Genomic DNA, 21,632 nt, shown 5'->3' on the forward strand with positions numbered 1-21,632 from the left:
AGAGCCATGCATTAGTAGAATCAATCCCACTTCAAATTCAGGCAACTTAGAAGTCATACTTGTAGAAACACTTTATTTTGATAGATACTGCTCTTTCCAATGAAGGATGCAAAATTGCCAGTTGATATTACTGTGAGATGTGAGGAATTGTCTTCCTGATATGATAACGGTTCTTTGCCTAGCAACCTGGACATGTGCTTATTGATACAGCTAATTGCTTGTGGTGCTGGCAAACATCATCTCAGGCTCTGGGTCCACGGAGAGGGAGGTGCAGAACTGCAGTAACCTTGCAGCATTGGGTTGGTGTGTCCATACACTGTCACAACTAGCTGTGTAAATTGTACAGAGGAAATCCCTCACTATCTGCTCTTGGGTATTATTCTTACACATTGGCTGATGTGTTCTTCTTTCATTTACTTATTGATCCCATGGATACCAAAGAATTTCTTGCTCTTTATTTCCAATGGATCCATTTGTTTAAATGAAGCACAGCATTTCTCTCCTGTCACACTCATTACTTCTTTGAGTTGGTACTTGCAGATTTGGATAACTATCCCAAACAGCTAAGATTTATGAAATACACACTCTTTGCACTAAATCTTAAAGAATTTGCCCAGCACTCTATCTTGCCCATTGGCCCTTGCCAACAATAATTGGCCCCTGAGAGTGAAATTCAAACCCACACAAAGAGCAATAATGATATTTTAAATAAAGGAAACACAATTAATTTTAACTATCTCTTGAAGTAGGCATTATTGTAAATGTATTCAAACTTTTTTCAATGAAGTCTGCTGCTATTCTCATCACAACTCTATAACTTTGGATATTAGAGGCTATTTAGTCACTGTCCATTTTTTAAATACCCTGGAGTCATTTTAAATGTCACCTTTTGTGAATTTCTCCATGTTATTCCCAATGGCAAAGATCAACACCTTCTCTACACTGCCTGCAAGTATGACCAGCTGTTCTGTCTTCTTTCCGCCTTATATTCTGTTACTATGAAGAGAAAGATCCCTGGAGCCTTTCCTGGGTGTTTATGCCAGGATTGGTATAAATAATTGACGGTACCTTGGTTACAATATTCACATAGGGAACACTAGCTGTTGATCATACTCATAGTTTTGTGTGACATAATGTGGTTGTGCATTACAATATTGTGGTATTGTAATATTGTGTATTACAATATTGTGGTATTACATATTGTGGTTGTGTATTATGGCAAATACAGTACTGTGCAAAATTCTTATACACATATATTTGGCTAGGGTGCTTAAGAATTTTGCTCAGTACTGTTGTCGTTTTATGTATTACACTGTGCTGCTGCAAAAAAGCAAATTTCATGATGTGTGACCGATGATAAACCTGATTCTGATTATGGGTCTCTATTGTGACTAAGAGTGAGAAGGGGGCAGGGAGATGGGAATCATGGTTGAGAAAAGGGGAAGGGAGAAGAGGAGAGGGAGCAGGAAGCAGCAGAGAGACGTTCTGTCATGATCAGTAAACCAAATGTTTGGAATCAAATGACTTTGCCTGGTGTCTCAGGGCTGGGTGTGTCTGCGCCTGCACCACCCCTATCCCTTGACATTCCTTTTCTGCCACCTGTCCCACACCCTCTTGTGGCAGGCGCTCCACTCTTGCCATTCCCAACATCCTTTGCTCCCACCGGATTTACAAACTCACTCTCTGCTCCACATTGACAAATACAGTACTGAGTACTGTATGTTAATTTTACACAGTTAGTGGCCCTGAAGAGTATACAGTACTTATCCTGGAGGCCTTGTGTGCATTCATTAGTTTGATTCCAAGAGTAGTTCTGTGATGAAACATTGAGTTTTATTTTATATTCTATATGGGGTGTTGCCAAAGTTCTTTAATCTAAACTCACAGGTAGATCAGACCAGACAACAAAATAGATATCCTTTATAGAAGAAATCAGTGTAGAGACCAATGAAACAGCATAGTTATCAATACACAGCGATCACCTGTGAAGAAGCTGGGACCTCTGTGTTTATGTGGGAATCTCAAGCTTTTGACACTTGTGAAATGAAGTGCAACTGCTGGTATTTCTCAGGGAAAATGTGTTATCTGTGCCAGCAATATATTTAATTTTTAATAGCAATAGCTATCTAAAAGATTTCTACTATTTGCTAAAACACATTAAAATGTTTGATGGGTTGAATCAAGTTTTCTCAAATGACTAAGTTTGAAATTGGATGGGTGACAGCTCCTGGCTTTGGTGGGGATACGAAAGTCAATGGAATGCATCTTCAGTAGACATGACCTAAGCTGGCTTGATGATGTAATGCCGGAGAGAGAGAGAAAAGAAATAGAGGAAAAAAATCCAGAGAAGGACATTTCGAGTATTGAAAGCGAAGATGTGAGTACTTTTTCTCTTGTTTTATCGATGTGGAGATGTATCGAATATGAAATTTGAGATCTTTGCAGCCACCTAGTGGTTGTTTATCCCCCTCATTCTGTGGCCTGGTGGAAACTGAACAGTGACGGTTTCCTTTCAACAAATGCCTTCCTTCTTCTAAATAGTATTGAGCATGAGATTAGAACACAATTTCAATTAAGTTAATGACATGAGTATAGTTAAACTCCATGCTGCATACTGGCAACACACAACACTTGAACAAGTGTGCAAATTTTATAGCATTTTATGCTGCATTTAGGCACTTCCATCCCCCCAAAAATGGATTAACTGCATATAAGATCATTTAAATCATGTGTGGAGTAAATTCAGAAGGAAAATCCCTCAGTTCCTGCAGAAAGTCTGCTTACTTTCTAAATGAAAATGTTGAAGTATATTCATAAGCAAAATTACTTTGTTAAATGCTCTATACACTATATTTATGTGATGTGTAAAAGAGATTCAGGCTCTAACATAGCAATTAGAGTAATGAAGAGGCAGTGCTGCCGTTCTGCAGATCAGTTGTTCAGTGAAGATGATATCACCATCTGTTTTGTTAAATGTTGAGGGGATTTGCAAAAGACTATTGTTGATTTTTTTTATGACAAGAAACAAGTGAATGATTTTTACAGTCCAACAATCCAGTGTTATAGTGCTTATATAGGATAGCTGTGGCCTAAGTCCTAAATTTCACTCTGGATATATTTGAAGCAAGGTATTTAGATCCTATAAACATCTCGGTGTGAGAACCCGTGCACTTCTGGCCCTCTGAATTCAGCAGAAATTATTTAAAAGCTTGTGACATCAATGAGAAATTAAGCAGGAGATTGGCAGTGGAAGGAACAGTACTCAGTAAGTCCTGTGTTTGAGGGGAGATGGTTTATTGATGTAGATAAAGGCAGCAAAGGACAGGAAATACCCACCAGTGAAGAGATCCAACATTAAGGACATTCTTGGTCCTCCTGGTCCAGAAGGAGAATTATTTAGGCCTCTGCTATCCTGTTGCTGATTTCTGCCAACATTATCACACTGCTGTGTTGGATCTCTTCTTAATATTCCTGATAGTGTCATCAGGATCAGGATTTCACATTTTTTATTGCTAGAATAAATGGCTTCTATCATTCTGGAAACTTGGCAGATGTAATAATGAAAGAGGACAATACAATGCCCTCATCCATTGTAGTTAATATTAACAACTTGCCCATTCATATACATCAAGAGATTAAGATTAAAATCCAGTCTAAAACTGAAGCATGCCTTGCACTTCAGCAAGTATATTTCTTCATACTAAACCTTGAACAGTGCCTAAAATATTTTATCTCAATAGATCTTTATATTTTCAACAACTTAAATGAGTAAAGTTAAGTTCAGACAAATGAGTTTTTAAATCCTGCCTCCAATGCATTTTAAACAGACCTTAGTTTGTGTTATTTTTCTTTATGCTTGCCATCCATGGAAGCCAGCTTTAATTTCACACTGTGCTACTGGGAGATAAGGAACCATCTATTAGAATTTGAGAATAAACTTTCACTCTTGTTAAGCATCTCATTTGGCTTGAAATGAAATCTATCTGTTCCTTGAAAGTGAATAAATACAGCTTTGTGAGTTCAAATAGGTTTGCAATCTGTCCTGCTCTGTTTGATCATCAATCTAACGTAAACACATTCTTGGTTAACAGCTTAGCCCTTCCAAGAGTATTATTACACTGAATGAGTACAGACAGCAGTTGAACAGCTTGGTTTCACGTACACAATTTGTCCACATTTAGCTTATAACTAACTCAGTCACATGCAGGCATCAGCCAGCCTACTCTTGTATAAGCGCTGCAGCCATGTACAACCAACAGTCACATGCCACTTCCCTGGTTTGAGTGAAGTAGAGGGTTCTATAAAAGACAGAGGAAATCCAATTGTAAATCCTTTTTCTAGTATTTGCAGCCAGTGCGGTCCATCGCACTCGACTGGGTTGCACTTGTCCAACTGATGGCCCAACTGTGCCACCAGTCAGCCGATCAAAGTGCAGACAGCAGCCAGCCCACTTACATGTACACACATTAGGTTCAGTCATATGCACGTTTGTCAGCCAGTCTATTCAAACGTAAAAAATTATCAAGCCAGTCAAGTCAAATGTGCAGCCATTCTGTTCTTAGCACGGCTTCATCCATATAGATTACCACCAAAACTAGCTTAATCCACGTAGATTACCACCAAAACTGGTGGTAGCCAAGCACAGGAAGTGGAAGTGTTTATGCCCAAGTGATTTAGGATTAAGTAAATTTAAAGCCTAAGCATAAATTATTTTTTTTTCTGTCAACTGTACATGAGTTTTTTATAGCGTAACAGAAGTGTTTAACAATATGTAAAGAACAAAGTCGCAAAGAGATCTTAAAAAAATGTAGGAACAAATGTAATTAATCTTATGCATATGATACACATAATTGTAGTTTTAGTTGATGCAACTTCATTATTCAGTTCAGGAAACTCAGCTCAGAGAACTCAACTCAGAAGTTCACTGTCTCTTATTTCTCTCTCCCTTTTCTGGCTATCCGGGGTCATTATAGTTTTCCAATAATTGCAGCTGAAACCCCAGATTTGAGTTTCAGCTTTCACCTTTTCTTTAAGGTATTCACTGGTTTGATATCTACCTCAGTCCACATCTGATTCCTGGCTGAATTTGTTTCATCCAAGCTTTCCACTGTCCTGCCTCTAATTTCTCTTATGTCATGCAGAGTGTTGTGGTCTCTCAACTTCATCGGTTCTTGTCAGAAATGTCCTGCTTTTCTTGCTCCACTGAAATTGCCTTCTCTTGGATCATAAATTATGTGCTCTTTGGCATTATTCACATTGAGTTATCCCTTATTGTCTTCAGTTTTTGTTGGCATTTAACATGTTCAATCTCTCTTTGTTATGTATGCATACCAATGTGTAACATCTGAATTTCTGATTTTGCCATCTATTTTCCTCCTTCATTGCCACCATTACTGCTCCCTTATCAATTCAAATATATTTTTCTTTAATGGTCCATTGTCCTAAAATAGTTTATAAATGTAGTGCCACCTCATGGCATTAAAAGAACTGCAGCATCAAATATATCCAGCCCAGATGAACTTGGAAGCTGATCATATTGGCAGGCTGGTGAGTAACTTAACATGTGACTCATCAAGAACCTATAGAGTGTGGTAAGTAGTATTCTTCTGGTGAGGGGGGGGGGTTTAAATTAATAAAGAACAGCTACTGGAGACATGATAACACAACACTTAAGATACAGAATATGTTTGGTATCAATCTTAAATGCATTACAGATTTGTATCTGTTATGAAGTCTTGTTTAGTCAACAACTTCTTCAGGTCAACTTTGGAAAATTTAAAGCTGTCCAGTTGTGGTAGGCGTCCTACATGTTACAAACTTAAAGTAGTCTATTTTGTTTCTTGGGTGAGGATCCTGTTATGGCCCCACCTGTGCTTCAAACTTCTGATTTCCCTCTGTAATCAAGACTTTTTATTTCCAAATTTGCAACATAATCTGCTGAAACCCTGTGCTTCATGCCCTTGACAGCTATTTTTTCCACTTGTGTGTTCAATGTGGTCTTACTGACTTAACCCATGCTCCACAAACTCTTCTTGTCAAAAGTGGAGCTGACAAGTCTTATTATCCACAAAGACCCGTATATTCATCATTCTTATCTTCACCAATATTAATCTTCTCAGATTAACTTAAAAAATCTACTGATTAAAGTTATTCTTTGGTTCATTGCATGCAGCATCTGATACCTCCTCTGGACTCACTTTTTCATCCAGGTCTATGAATATTCCAATAAGGGAAAGTGGTTGATTCTACCACATTGTAACTCATTTACGGTGGAACATGCAACAATGGCCTGGAGAAGGTTTTCTTTGACCAGAAGTAAAAAGTTTAGGAGGAACATAAGGGGAAACTTCACTTGTGAGAGTGTGGAATGAGCTGCCAGCACAAGTGGTACATGTGAGAGCATGATTTCAACATTTTTAATAAAATGTTGGTCAATGGGAGTAGGGAGTTTAAAGGATTTGGCATGGATTGGATGGGCTAAAGGACCTGTTGCTGTGCTGCACTTTTCTATGACTCTAAGTATGAGTGATAGGTAAACAAGATATAGTGCAAGTTAGGACACTTATAGCAAAGATTCCGATGATCTCAAAACAGAATGTGAGAGGCTTGCTAGGAGCCCATTGGAAGAATCAGCTCTCGAGGTAACAGAGGAATTAATGAGGATGTCAACACCAATTTTCACTTTAAGGATGATTACTTGCAAGAGATGCCATGGAATGCTAATGGAACTATGCTCAATATAAATAATCACCTTCAGAAGGAGCAAAAACAAATCAAGTATAGCAAGTTAATTTTCATTGTGAATTACATCAACAGTCTAAACAGCTAACATGGTGGTTAAAAATTTAATTTTGATTTATTTTCTCCCTCTAGTCTGAATACCGGTATCTACAAAAAGCACCTGACATAAATATCTCCTTGAATTGAAAGAATAAATGGTGAGTCAATAGTGTTCACACACAAACTCCATCACCAGTTATGTGATTTACGCAGATTCTCTTTTTCCTTTCATCACATAAAGTGAACACTTGAGTCAATGCTAGCCGTCAGATCAGTCCTGTTAATTTCACTTGGCTCTCTGCAAGCCATTCTCCTTTGCAGATCTATTGTCTCCACCCTAGTGCTCTGACAATCCACCCACACAAGAGTAATTTCACAGTATCCAATATATCTTTGGGAAGAAGCAAAGAGGGGAAACACATGTGGTCATGGGGGGATGGTGGGGGCGTTAAAACTTCCTCTCAGACATCACTGGAGATGGTCTGAACCCAGGTATCAGGAGCTGTCAGTCAGCAGCACTAATTGTTGTACCACCTTCTAATTTATGATTGTGAAACCATATCTAAAATTATAAATAAACTATTGAAACATTATTTGAAGTAAACAAGTGTCTCAAGTAAAATGTAATTAGAAGTGAGCTGTATAACTTTTTAAACTAGCATTAACAATAGTAGTGAACAAAACTATTTTTGAAATCCTAAACTTTTCTGCATCCAAATGTTCAATTTAAAAATGTATATACATTTTCCAGTGGAATCAGGCCGGAGTGGCATCAGAACACACAGGGCATGGGTTGGAACTTTTTGCTTTCACTGAAGTTTTAAAAATGAGTGTGTGCCTGCAGCCATGTTGCCCCAATGAAAGCAAATTTCCGTCACCACCCCAAACTCATAGCTGCCATTTGGGCAAGCCTGTGCCAAGCCACTTCTCCTGCTTCCCTGGCCTCCAATCCCCAGGCTGAGCCTGCTGTCTGATTCACTGTTTGGAACACCTTACTAGGATTGGTGAGCATTCCACCACTTACACCCTCCTTGGTCTGTACGAAGATTGGATCAGGCCAACTTTGCATTGTAGTTTTCTTGGAACAAACATAGAAATTCAGTTGTACCTATGACTTGAAAAATAAATAATGATCGATCCTTCCTTGTGCAGCTTTAGTCCCCTCTTCAGCCCATATATCTGCTCTCAGAGGCCTCGGTCTGATCCCATCTGGAGTAGTGTCCAGTTTTGGAGTCACTGCTTCAGGAAAGATACTACTGGAAGATCTTTTACTAAATGTTTACTGATCCCCTTTCCTATAGCCCAGATTTTCCTACAGCAAGTCCGAGGGCTCACTGTTCTATGTCAACAAATTAATGTAGTTATACTTTGTACCACACTTTAGAATAGCCTCTTTTTGGAGAGTGTGGGGGGAAGAGAATACCAGAAATTGCCAGTAAAAACAAGGACCCAGTTATGTTGAGATCCTCACTTGGAATTTTCTGCTAGGCCTCAACTGTGGCATTGCTTCACGTGGCTAATTTGATTGTAATTTTGCCTCTTTACCAAGTGCTGACTAGCAGATGTTTTAAATATATGTGATGATAAGGAACTTTCATTCTAACAGATTTTGGGATGTATTATACCATGTAAACATTGGACATATATGAGCTGTGGCCTTGAAAGGAAAGATTCAGTTTTGCAATCAAACAAAGTTTTGGATACTACACTATTGCAATTGGAGATCAGCTATTTAGTATTGACATTTTCTGGTATAAACTTTATTTTTGTGGATGTGCAAACTCAGTTTTCATCTTTGTATTATGGAATTCTAAAATTGTATCATGGCAAATATACAATTCTAATACTGCAGCATGGCTAAGATGTAGAATTCCATTATTTCTGCTTGGTTTACTTCACTTGGTGCTGTACTACCTTTTCCCTCTCTTTTTAAAATGCAATGTTTATGAAAATTATCAAGATAAAATGCTGACAAAATGTTACACAGGTCAATGAAATCAGAAAGTGTAAGTATTCAGCAGGTCACTTTTCCTTTAAACAAAACAGAGCTAATGTTTCAGTTTGAAAAGCCCTCATCAGAATTTTTTCTAGTTCTTTTTCAGTTCTGAGGATCTTTGACCTAAAGTGTTAGCTCAGTTCCTCTTTCCACAGATGTTGCCTGACCTGCCAACATTTGCTCTTTTTATTTTGGAGTTCTGGCATTTTCAATTATTACCGTGTTGAATGGATTAGCTGCACCTAATGGTTTGTTGCAAATTTTCAGACTTTCACCATTCTTCATTTGTATTTTGACAGGATAGTACACTACTCGTGGTGATGTTCCCAGTGAAAGAGACTTGGAATGTTGATGTCTAACATTGGATGGAGTTGCTGGAAGAAATAAAATGAAATTGTTCTGATCACAAAATGGAAAATAACTCTTATTAATTTGTGAAAAATAGTTACTCATTGATTGTTTTAATTGAAAAGGAACCTTGAACAAGTTCATCTGCATCTTTACCCACTTTGTCATTGTTTTAAAACCAAAGTACCTTTAACTGGAATACCTACCCTTCCATTAAAGTACAGTATTTGAGTTTTTGTTTTCACTGGTGGGTGTAAGTTACAGTAGTGAAGCAGTTTCATTTGTATCCTTGTTTACAGTCATTTCAGTTATAAAGGAATCTTTGAAGTTGCATTAAGATTAGGTGAAAAGTTTACACATCTTTCAGTCAAAAAGTTGGGAAGAAAATGTTTATTTAAAAAAACATTCATGCCATACCTCTGATAATAAATTTATTGCAATTGGGAACTTTAAAGTACAATAGATTAAAATACATTTTAATGATACCACTAGTAAGAGCAACTTTTCTCTTATAATTTTGCTGATGCCAGTGCTAATTCTCTTTAAAACCGAAATGGCATTTTATTCCAATGTTTAAAACACAACAAAGTTGGGATTTTTGGGGGCGAGTCTGCCTCAGTGCCCTTCTCATTCCCAGAAATAAAGTTAATTTTCTTTTTACTAATTCATTTCTTGGCACTTGAATGTCACTGGTAAGGTCAGTGTTTATTGCCCATTCCAAGTTTTACTTATTGATAGTGATCCTTTCTGGTAAAGATAGTTCTACGCACAGTCAATAGTTCAAAACGTTATCCTATCGGGGGTTCTGTAAATGAAAAACACTTGTTACACATAATTTAGATTTATTGCTGTGTGTGGAAACTTTTAATTTTAAAAGGTAAAAGGAGAATTTATTGGAATGTATACTCTGTGCTCTTTTGCTCTGGGCCTAAGTTAGAAGCCAAAGTGAAGGAGTTAACGTTGTCTTGGCACATTTCCTGCAGGAGCAAGTTTATGAAATCTCTGATAATCTAAGACAGATTAACACTGAACTGATTTCCAAGTCAGTAGCTCCCCAATGAACAAAATGTACAGTTTTAAAAATAGAAAAAAAACTGAATGGCAAGTTATTATTTTTGTGATTTTTTTTAAATGCATAATCTGAACCAATATATGTCATGACCAGTTAATTGTGGCAAAGTTGCAATTATTTAAGGAGAAAAAAAACAGGGAAAGAACTCGTGTTTGAAATGATAAAATTAATATAGAGAAATGATACACAGACCATATAAAAATACAACTATTTGAGTTTGTTAAAATGACAATTTCTCATTAGTACTGAAAATAACACCTTGAATATAAGTTGCACCTTTAATGTTACAAAATACTCTAAGGCAAAACAGAAGAATATTATCAAACAGTATTTGATATTGACCATACTGGAACATATTAGGATAAATTTTGATTCAAAGGATATGTTGTAAGGACCATCTTAAATGAAAAAAATACAGAGAATCAGAGAGGATAAGTGTTGACTTATTGTAAAAGAATGTTTGATGGGTTTGAGTACCATAGGCTGAAATATCTGTTTGAATGCTGTAACTCTGACTCTAAGGTATACAGCAGGGAAGTCATGTCGACATATTGATGAGATTATACTCAATAATAGAGGCCAGTAGAACACTGAAATAAAAGAAGGGAAGGAGCTGTTGTTCAATTTGAACAAGATCCAGACATTTTAAGAATGACATCTAAACCGCATACATTTACCAAGGGAAGAGGAACTTGCCTATAAAGAGAGTTGATGACTTAAGATTTTTAAATCCTCTACTTGTAAAGGTTTTCGAAGTAAATAAGAACCATAAGAAAACAAATTGTCTCCAATAATGTCGCATTGACTGGTCACAAATCTACATTAATCATAAAACATTTGAAGTTGAGGAAAAAAATATGTAGTGAGTGGTCGGTAGAATGTGGAATTCTCTGCCATATGTGATCGTTGCAACAGATAATCATTTTAAAAGGAGTTAAATCATTTTTTTGAAACTGTATTAAAATATACAAAGGAAGCATGGGAGGGATAAAGATAAATGAACTAAACAGGATGAAGAGCAAAATCCCAGTGTAGATTTGTTTAAACTATAGCTTTCTTTCAGTGTTCTTGTGTAAGTATGAAATTAACCTGTTGTTTTTGTTGATTTTTCAAGAACCAGAATGTAGAAATTTCTACATAATGTCTTGTTTTAGCCAAATCACTGATATGTATTTTGAAAAAGATTCTTTTTAATTGTTTGTCAGGTATCAAATAACTGTTTACATCTATATCTGAGACTGGATTTATAGTTTGATTGCAGTATCAAATACTAGTTTTTGATAGTTTGTTCCTTTCATTAGTTATTCCTAGCCCCTTGGTTGCAAAAGCAATTGATTAGTAATTTTTTTATAACCATGTAAAGTACAGTCAAACTTCAATAATTTACCATCCGTTGTTCTGGAATGATTACGGTTTAACATTGAGCCGACATAGTAGTTCAGAGTATGAGTCAGAGGCCCAGAGTGCAGGGTAGGTGTGCAGCCAGCATAGGATCTGGAACATTTTCTCCTTTACTGGCTTTCTTCCCTCTTCACTCTCAGCTTTGATGCAATGTATCAACCTGAAATATCAACATTTCCATTCACACAGATGACACTCAACTACTGAGTTCCTCCAGCGGGATCAGGAACTTGGCCAGCAATGCAGCTACAATATTTTCTGCTCTTTTTAAACTCACTGTGTTCACTGGAAAACTTGTGCTGCTTTGAAAATGTAAAAAGAAATTGCATCACAACTTCAGCATCAGCAAGGTCTGAGAGTACCAGACTACCAGAGCTTTACTGTATATAATATACCAATTTTTCATTCTAATTTGCATTCTGATTTAAGATAATGTACTAAAACTGTTGAAGATCCTCTCTCTTGCTTCATTTTTTTGGAGTTTGCTATATTAAGGCGGAGATAACAGTAAAAGCTGAGCGAGTCGGGCAGACCTATAAAGGAGAAACAGTTGATGTTTCAGATTACTGACCCATCCACGGAACTGGAAAATTGAGAAAATGAATGTGTTAAATTGTGGAGTGGGAAAAGGGTGGACAGAACAAAGGGAAAGTTTGTGATAGGGTTCAGATTAATGTTGTCTAGACAACACAATGTTTTAGTGGCCAGGGGAAAGGACAAACTCTGTCTAAGCCGTGGAGCAGTGTAAACAGAGGAAGGTAAGAGAGAAAGGCTGGAACTGTGAAATGCAGAGTAAGGCAGTCACTGGAAATACTCAGTAAATCACATTGATTCATGGAGAGAGAAGAAGAGCTCAATTACAGGTCTTGTTCCAGAACAGAGCACAAACAGGAAAGGCTATGATCCAAAATTGTTGAGTTCGATATCATATCTGGAAGACTGCAACCCCCTTATGCCAAAATTCCTTAAAAGGGACTGATTTCAAATATAAATTCAAAGGTCCCGGTGATCTACATCCAATAGTTTTGAAAGATTTGCAGATAGTAGATATTCTGGGTGTGTTTCAAATTTCCACAGATTCTAGAATATTCCTGTAGACTGGAGGGTTGTAAAAATAATCACTGCTCTTTAAGGAAGAGAAAACAATTGAAGGCTAGTTAGCCTGACATCAGTATTAGGGAAAATACTGGACTCTATAGCTTTATTATCAGTCACTTAGAAACTATATAACTGAGAAGTGATACGGATTTATGAAAGGAAAATCATTTTAAGACCTCTACTAGGTTGAGTATGTATGTATTAGAGCAGATGTACAGTATTTAGATTTTTAGAAAATGCTACGATTATGTCAAAATACTTGGAATTGGGAGTAATAGTCATTTGAGTATTTAATGGACAGGAAACAAAGTGGGAATAAATAGATCCTCATTAGATTGGTAGATGATTAGTTTTATACCACAGAGATTGATGATTGGACCCCAGTGTGGGTTCAATACATTTTTTGTACTTCAAAATATTAAATTAATTCAAAGGAAAACACGAGAGTCCAAAAATACTGGTATAGTATAATCAGAATTTACTTCAAGTGAGACACGCACGTAACACGTAGTGGCGTGATGACGCATGCATTCAACGTATTTTTACATCTAACCCGTAATTAAGCATTCTTGTTCATTTCAATAATTAATCAAACTATATATAATACTACGCAAATATGATTGAAACATTAAATACACAACACTCCTGTAAACTCCACTCAATAGTAAATGCATCCCCACTACATACCGTGCTGTGGATACAACTACATACAGAGAGTATGTTTAAATTATCCCGTTCAGACATTAAGATTTAATCGCTGTAGAGAATTTCTTACTCTTGAGAGGTAACGTTTTTCCTGACAAGGGGGACCATTCTGTTTGGAAGGTGAGAATCGTGGCTGTGAAACAATCTCATGTTCTGGCGTCTCCTCCGTGGAGATTGTAGTTGACTCAGAGACTGCAGGAACTGGTTCTAACAATGATCGTCACCTTTCTTCTTCTTCCTTTTTCTTGTGGGTTGTGAATCTTGATCTTGGAAAGATGCTTTTACTTCACTGGAGAATTCTCTTATTAATCCTTCTATTTGCTCCCTTTATGATCTGATCTCTTTCTCCTGCACAACATCACCTGACGAATCAATCCATTGACTCCTTTCTTTTTGTCCTTTCATTCATCCATCTGGGCTTTGGTCTTTGCATCTATTTTTACAAGCAGTGTTATTTACAAGTTCATGGGATGACGTTAATGAACGCAGAGTAGATCCTGATTCTTTATTATCACAAAAACCGGATGCTTGCTACTTTTCTGAAGCTCCTTGAACTCTTTTCCAGCTTAAAACCAAGCCACATTTCGCAAGTAACTGCCTGATTAACAGAACAGAAACTTTCTCAGATACGTTGCTTACAGAAAATGTTGTAGTTGGACCACTGCTTTGATTACTTACACGTTTCCTCTGAGCAGCACGGTCCTTTCTTGGTCCAATATGCTTTCCAACCACGACACGGGGGTTGGTACCAACACCTGTTTATCCTCGGTTGGGCAGACTTTCATGGTGTTCGGTATGTAGACAGTTGTGGCATCATCCAATAACTTTCTTAATTCACTTTCAGTTGGGTTCATTGCAAGGGTTATGGCACGCAAACGGTGAATGGATCTCCAATCAAGTTGTAGTAGTCTCAGCCAATCACACCCCCACGATGCTGGTCCTCCTGTTTTTACCACATACAAGCTCAATGTGACCTGTTGGTTGTTGTATTTCACTGCAAAAAATGTCACTCCCACAGGATTTATTTTTTCTCCAGTATAAGTTCTCAGTTGGATATCTGGAGGCTTCAGTTTAGTATTTATGAAATGCAGTTCAAACTCATTTTGTAGAATGACTGAGACAGCTGAACCGGTGTCCAGCTCCATTTTTATTTAATTTGCAATTCACTTCTGATGTAAGCCATATTGCTTGTCTCTTGTTAGTTTTCACATTATGAATCTTAGTACTCAGTCCAATGTCACTCTCAGGTTTTTCCTCAACAGCATGCAGATTAGTGCTCTTTTTGAAACTGCAAAATGGACTTTAATCTTTTTCTCTTTTCTGCGCCAACAACTTATGTTTGTCTGCCTGACGTCTTCTTTGTGTATTGTCCTCCTTTGTTGCATTTTCTGCAAGTTTTGCTTCTAAATCTGCATTTGTTTGGTCTTTATGAGCCCCTGTCGCAATAGTAACACAATTTGCAGGGGCCAGGCCGGTTTCTGTTTAGACTTTGCAATTTTGCTCACACTCACTTTCATTCTTAACTGCAACTCAATTGTGTCTCTGTCTGCAATTTCCATTGAAACAGCAATTTCCACTGCGTGTTTGAATGTGAGCTGTGATTTCCACCATGTAAGCTGAAATGGAATTGCCTTGCTTTTGATTCTGCTTATAAAACCTAAAATATTTTGCAATCAACAATAGCTTTGGTTCCAAGTGATCCTGCATTACTTTAACAATAGAAGCAACGCTCATTTATGATGGTTTAGTCAGAGAAGTCAAACTTTGAAGCAAACAGTATGTCCTTAAACCTAATGCCCTTGGCACTTGCTTCTTGTCGGTTATTTCATATAGCATTCCAATAGCTCAGCATACATGAGCCAATTACCGTACCGTAATCAAACCCATCAATCTTTCTGATGTAGCCAGGCATTTCTGATTTTTTTAAAGATTATAATGACCTAGTATTCACTTTATATGAACCCCGAATTCATCCGTTTTAAAACTTTTTTAAAGAACTATCGTATCTTCCCTTCCAAAGAATATATGCTGTGCTGCTTTTTGCTTAAAACTCAACCATCTTGCTGCATGTGCTGGACTGGGTATTTTACTCGATGTTCCTCTGAATTTGTTTTAGTTCGAACTGTTTTAACAGGTCAGCAGCCATCTTGAGTTCATTTAAAAAATACATTGTCACCAATGTCATGTTCTGTACTTCAAAACATTAAACTAATTCAAAGGAAAACACAAGAGTCTGGGAACAAGGGTGTAGTTCGAGTTTACTTTAAGCGAGGTCTGCATGTATCATGTGGCAGTGTGATGACATATGCAATTAACGTATTTTTACATGTAACCCATAACTATTTAAAAGAACAAGAACATAAAAAAACACACACACACACACACATACATACATACAAGATTACTCAAATATTATTGAAACATTAAATACACAATCGCTATGCATTTTTAATAGAGACTGGGAAGTATTGATCTGCAAAGGGGTCTAGCAGCCATTGTCTTGCTTCATTGAAAATTATCATCTGGGCACAAGAGGCAGAAAGGAAGACAAATTTCATGTTATGTTCTTTAAGACTATAAGAAATGGAAGCAGAATTAGGCTATTCAATCCTACAGTCTGCTCCATCATTCTATTATAGATGATATGTTCCTCTCAAACCCATTCTCCTGCATTCTCCCCGTAACCTTTAATGCCCTTTCAAAAAGTAGTAGATACAGCCCAGTCCATCACGGGTAAAGCCCGCCCCTCCACTGAACACATCTACATGGAGCGCTGTCTCTGGAAAGTGGCATCTATCATCAAGGACCCTCATTATCTAGGCCATGCTTGTTTCTTGCAGCTGCCATCAGGAAGGAGATAAAGGAGCTTCAGGACCCACAACATCACAGTCAGGGACAGTTATTACCCTTCAACCATCGAGCTCTTGAACCAGAGGAGATAATTTCGCTCACCCCAACATAGAACTGTTCCCACAACCTATGGATTCACTTTCAAGGACTGTTCATCTCATGATCTTGATATTTATTATTATTAATTTTCTCTTGTATTTGGACAGTTTGTTGTCTTTTGCATATCGGTTGTCCATCTTATGTGTGGTCTTTCATTGATTCTTTTGTGCATTTTTGTATTTACTGTGAATGCCCACAAGAAAATGAATCTCAGGATTGTAAGGGGTGACATGTACAGACTGTACTTAAGACAATAAATTTACTTTGAACTTATAATCAAGAAACTGTCAACCTTCGCTTTAAATATACTCAATGATTTGGCTACCACAGCCATCTAGTAATGAATTCCATAGATTCACCCACCATCTGGCCAAAAAAAAAATCCTCATAATCTCTGTTCAAAAGGGACATCTTCTATTCTGAGCCTCTGGTCCTAGACTCTCCCACTAATGGAAACATCCTCTCTACGTCCAGTCTGTCGAAGTCTTCCTTTACTTAATAGGTTTCAGTGAGATGGCCGCTCATTTTCTCAACTCAAGTGAGTACAGGGCCAGAGCCATCAAACAGTCCTCACACATTAACCCTTTACCCAGAATCATTCTCATAAACCACTTCTGGGCCTTCTGCAATGCCAGCAGCCCCGTTTCTTTGATATGGGGCCCAAAATTGCTTTCAATGCTCCAAATGCCATCTGACCAATGCCTTACAAAGCCTCAGCATTCCATCTTTGATTTTATATTCTAGTCTTCTTTAAATGAATTGCATTTCATCTACTTACTAGCAACTCAACCTGCAAGTTAACACCTATAGGGACTCCTGCACTAGGAATTCTAAGCTCTTTTGCACCTCCAATTTCTGAATGTGCTCCCTGTTTAGACAACAATCTGTCTTTATTCCTTCTTTCAAAATACATGACCATACACTTCCCTACACTGTATTCCATCTGCCACTTCTTTGTCCAGTCTCCTAATCTATCCAAGTCCTTCTGCAGATTTCTTGCTTCCTCAACAGTACTTGCCCTTCCAGCTACATTTGTATCATCTACAATCTTTACCACAGAGCCAACAATTCCATCATCCAGAACATTAACTAATTGTTATAAATCATTATATATGGTCATGGTGAGACTACTTCTGGAGTATTGAGTGAAATTCTGACATATATATACACACACACACACATTTGCAATGGAAGAAATGCTGTGAAGATTCAACACTTATAGTAACTTCTTAGAGAGCTTGGCAGGCTTTGTATAGGGAGGAACCTTCCCCATTGAGAAATAATTCTCAGAGTTATGGTCTTAAAATAAGCATGAGGGCATTTATAAATAAAATAAGGAGAAACATTTTCACTCAAAGGACAGTGAATGTTTGGAATTCTCCATCTCAATTAGTTATTTCATTCAAAACTGAGAATGACAGACTTCTCATTATTAGAAGGAGCAAAACACAGGGATACAGCAGGAAAATAAAGGTAGGTCAGGCAGAGTCTACTTACTGGTGAACAATTAAAGATTGTGGATGGTTGTTATGTGTTGAAATCAATGAGCAAGTTTGCGGAAATATAGCCAGCTTTCATCTTGTATGGCTGATGAGAAATAAAGCTACAAATTAATGACATGGCACACTCTACTCGAAATGTCAGTGACAGTGACCTAGGGTTTCTTCTTCACTCTTATTCACTGCTTTCACTTTGCATACCAATTATATCAGCTGAACTTGCATTCCACTTTTGTACTATTACTTATTAATAATAAAAGATAATTTATTAACAGGTAATGATAAATCCAAATAATCAACTGATCTGATTTGGCGCTTGTTCACAATTTGAACCTGGCTATGGAAGAAGTCAAACAAAATAGAAAGTTCATTAATTAGTTTCAGATGAGCTTCACCTAGTCTGAGGACATTATATTGGATGAGCAAGTGGTGCAAGAAAATAATAGTGGATCAAAACAGGTACAGTATTCTCCACTTCCTATTTCCCTACATGAAGGCAAATAAAACAGAAGGGGGAAGACAAGAGTACTGGAGGTGTTGTTACAGGACACTTTGTTGAATTTTAATCTGACAGGTTTGTAAGGAAGAGAAAATATGAAGAAGTCCTAGGCAGGTCAGGCTACCCATGCATGAAGTGTTCTTCGGCCTCCAGCCAGTAGTCATATTTCCATGTCTGCAAAGGTGGAATGACTCCCTTTGGCAGATCTTGCACTGGAAAGTGTACCAGTAAAGTGCAGATGGCAATACAAGATTGAGGGAATGCCTGACTAGTTGTTACACTGCAAAGTCTTTGCTTCAGAAGGTGTCTCATACACACACACAAAAAAGTAATCAGTGCTCAACGGCAAATAATAGGTAAAATCTCCAAGTTGCTAACTAATATTTCCTTAAGTCCTGGCACATGTAATTGGCAATAAATGTGAGGACATTATTTCAGCCCTGTGGGTCAGGAGAGTAACAAAGTTCAGGAATCCATCACAAATACCTGCTAAATGCTGTAAGACTGACAGTAATGGAGATTGAAATTAGTAGTGATGCTGCATAAGTACTGATTTATGAAAATCGTGTACAGAAGATAACCTTCATCGCATTACTAGTTCATAAACCACTGTGTTGACTTTACACAGTAATCAAAATTGATTGGGTGTTAAGCTGCTCCAATAGTTTCTTGCGTTCTCACATCTAAGGTTTTCTTTCCCTGGCTTTTGCTTGCCTTCACTTACTGATCTGCTTTTTTTTACAATTTCAGTTCAAAGCTTTCCAGCAGTGATGTGTGGTAGGTAAAATGATACTCATCAATATCAGCCACACACACTCATCAACCATCTCAATGCATCAGGAGCATCCTACTAAACTCATCAATATTTCTCCATGCATGCACAGTTGACATGAAGTGTTCAGGCACAGTAAGTTGGAAGACAAATGGTACGTTAGACTTCAATGCAAGAGGATTTGAGTACATTTACAAGGATGCCTTGGAGTTTCTGGCGCAGTTTTTGTTTCCTTATCTGAAAAAAGACATTCTTGCCTCTGTCTGGGTTGTCAGGACAGATATATGAAGAGATTCACAAGACTACAGAAGAAAGGGAGGAGATCTCTTACAAAATTAACAAAACTGAACAGACTAGGTTATTTCTGATGGCCAGAGAATGCAGGACCAGGGCCAGAGTATTAAGATATATCAAAGCATTCTCATCAATCCTGAAGAGATCAGGATCTAATGGGCCCTGTAACACACTCAGGTGAACTGAGATGAGCTAAAATGGAGTATACCATTTGAACCAGGATCAGGAAACCTTTCTTCATGCAGACAGATATATTCCTTAATGCCAAAGGGATCAAGGGAATATCAGTAGAGGATAGGACCTGGATGTTCAAGTCAATGATCATGTCGATTGGTGGAGAAAGGTGTAAAGTCCACTCTTGCTCCCATTTTCCTGTGTTAAACACCTCTGAATGACTATTGATGCTCCCCCTTAAGTCATCAGCATCTTCGTTCACTTTACAGCATCACCACAATTAATCACTAACCCCTACACTGTCCTACCTCACACACAGTCATCAACACCCATCACATTCACTTCTGTGATGATCATTACACCCTCCCAATACATTAACACACCCCATATCCATAAACATCCTCACTCAATGTACCTCCATTCATAAACAACTCTACCAATTCATCAACACCTGTCATACTATCAACACACCCTCATACTAATCAATATCCCTCTCACTTAATTACAGCCTGATACACTCAACTGCACTCTGCACACTTATCAACACCCTTAGGGTCATTGATTAAGCACTAAATATTATTCAGTTCAGAAGAAGTTTAACTCACACCCAAACCATTGCTAACTGTCCCTCCAGAGACAAAAACTCTGGAAATCAATGATTCTGGCTTTACTGCTCTGGAAGCCAGTGGTTTCGCGAGAATCAGCCCCTACTTGATGAATGTTAGATATTTACATCATGCATCGTACAAGTGCCTGAAATATCTTGATTAATCAGAAGGAGCCATGTTCTCATCAACCATGAGGAACTTTTGGCTTGAGTAATGCAGCCTAATGAAGCATTAGCTCATCATCTTTGAGTGTGGTACAGGACCCACTAGATCCTCAGCTCTTTTGGATTGAGGAGGACACTTTGATATTGTTGTCATATTTTCCCAAACACATCTATATTTCAAAAGATGGCCTAATCCTGCTCCTATGTCTTGTGGTCACTTCATACAGTGTGGTTCAAAGTGCTTTACAATGGGATAAAATGAAAACATGAAAATAAAAGACAAAATGATGATAGCTAAAATCAAGGTTAAACAAATAGGTGTTTAAAAGTGTCAATTGAGTCTGCATCCCTTATAGTTTTAGGTATTGAGTTCCACAGTTTAGGAGCATAGTTCAAAAAAGCTGACCTGCCAATTATCTTTTGAGGGAAATCGTTTAAACTTAAGAGACCAGCGAAAGAAGACCTAAGAGTTTGCGCAAGATTATAAAACAGAAGTGATTCTGTGAGGTACTCCAGGCCCAGACCACTGAATGCTTTAAAAACAAATAAGAGAACTTAAAAATCAATTCTAAAAGACCAGGAAGCCACTGCAGAGTAGTTAGGATGGGAGTGATATGCTCGCCCATTCTTATTTTGGTTAAGTGTCTAGAAGCGGTATTCTGAATGATTTGAAGTTTGTCAGTAGATTGTTTTGGAAGGCCAGTAAAAAGTACATTGCAAATAATCTAGTCTATTTGATATAAAGGCATGAATTAGCTTTTCAGGATCATTAAATGGCAGAAATGGATGTACCTTTGCAATATTTCTTAAGTGTGGAAATGCTGCTCTGGTCATTTTCTATATGTGGGGTTTAAAATTCAGATCTGAATTAAAGATAATAAGCAGGCTATTTACTTCTGACTTTACAGGGCAGCCAAGTTCCCAAGTTTATCAAATGATCTCTTTTGGCTTTGGGACCAATAAGACGATAGTCTTATAATTCATTATACCTTCTCTTCAATGGCATTTCCTCCATTCTTTTACTTTGACATTTTAGTACACTCTTCCCAAAGGAGACATTTTGGGAAACAACTGGAAATGTGCATTTTTAAATCTAAAATACTGTACCCCCCTAGAAAAGTTTTATGTCTAGTTTCTTTGCAATGGGGTCAGTTACACACTTAACTTTTTCAAACTAAAAGCTGCTTCAAAATTCAACTATCCAACATTTGTTCAAAGAGTAGAGTTCAATCATACCTTAATTCAGAGAAAAAAATATTTCAATTACAAGACT

The 21,632-nt window shown here is 37.5% G+C and overlaps 1 protein-coding gene across 1 annotated transcript in view; it reads left to right on the plus strand.

Annotated features, from left to right (window-relative positions):
* The window catches only part of LOC132405220 (electrogenic sodium bicarbonate cotransporter 1-like), a 98,896-nt gene extending 78,594 nt beyond the window's left edge, over nucleotides 1-20,302 (plus strand). Inside the window, exons 20-22 of the mRNA XM_059989909.1 lie at nucleotides 2,225-2,377; nucleotides 6,874-6,938; nucleotides 9,076-20,302. Of these exons, the coding sequence (XP_059845892.1) occupies nucleotides 2,225-2,377; nucleotides 6,874-6,927 (207 nt within the window). The 3' untranslated portion in view covers nucleotides 6,928-6,938; nucleotides 9,076-20,302. The remainder of the gene's footprint in view (nucleotides 1-2,224; nucleotides 2,378-6,873; nucleotides 6,939-9,075) is intronic.
* Nucleotides 20,303-21,632: the final 1,330 nt, after the last annotated feature.

This window comes from Hypanus sabinus, chromosome 15 (assembly GCF_030144855.1).
Source record: "Hypanus sabinus isolate sHypSab1 chromosome 15, sHypSab1.hap1, whole genome shotgun sequence".
NCBI lineage: Eukaryota > Metazoa > Chordata > Chondrichthyes > Myliobatiformes > Dasyatidae > Hypanus > Hypanus sabinus.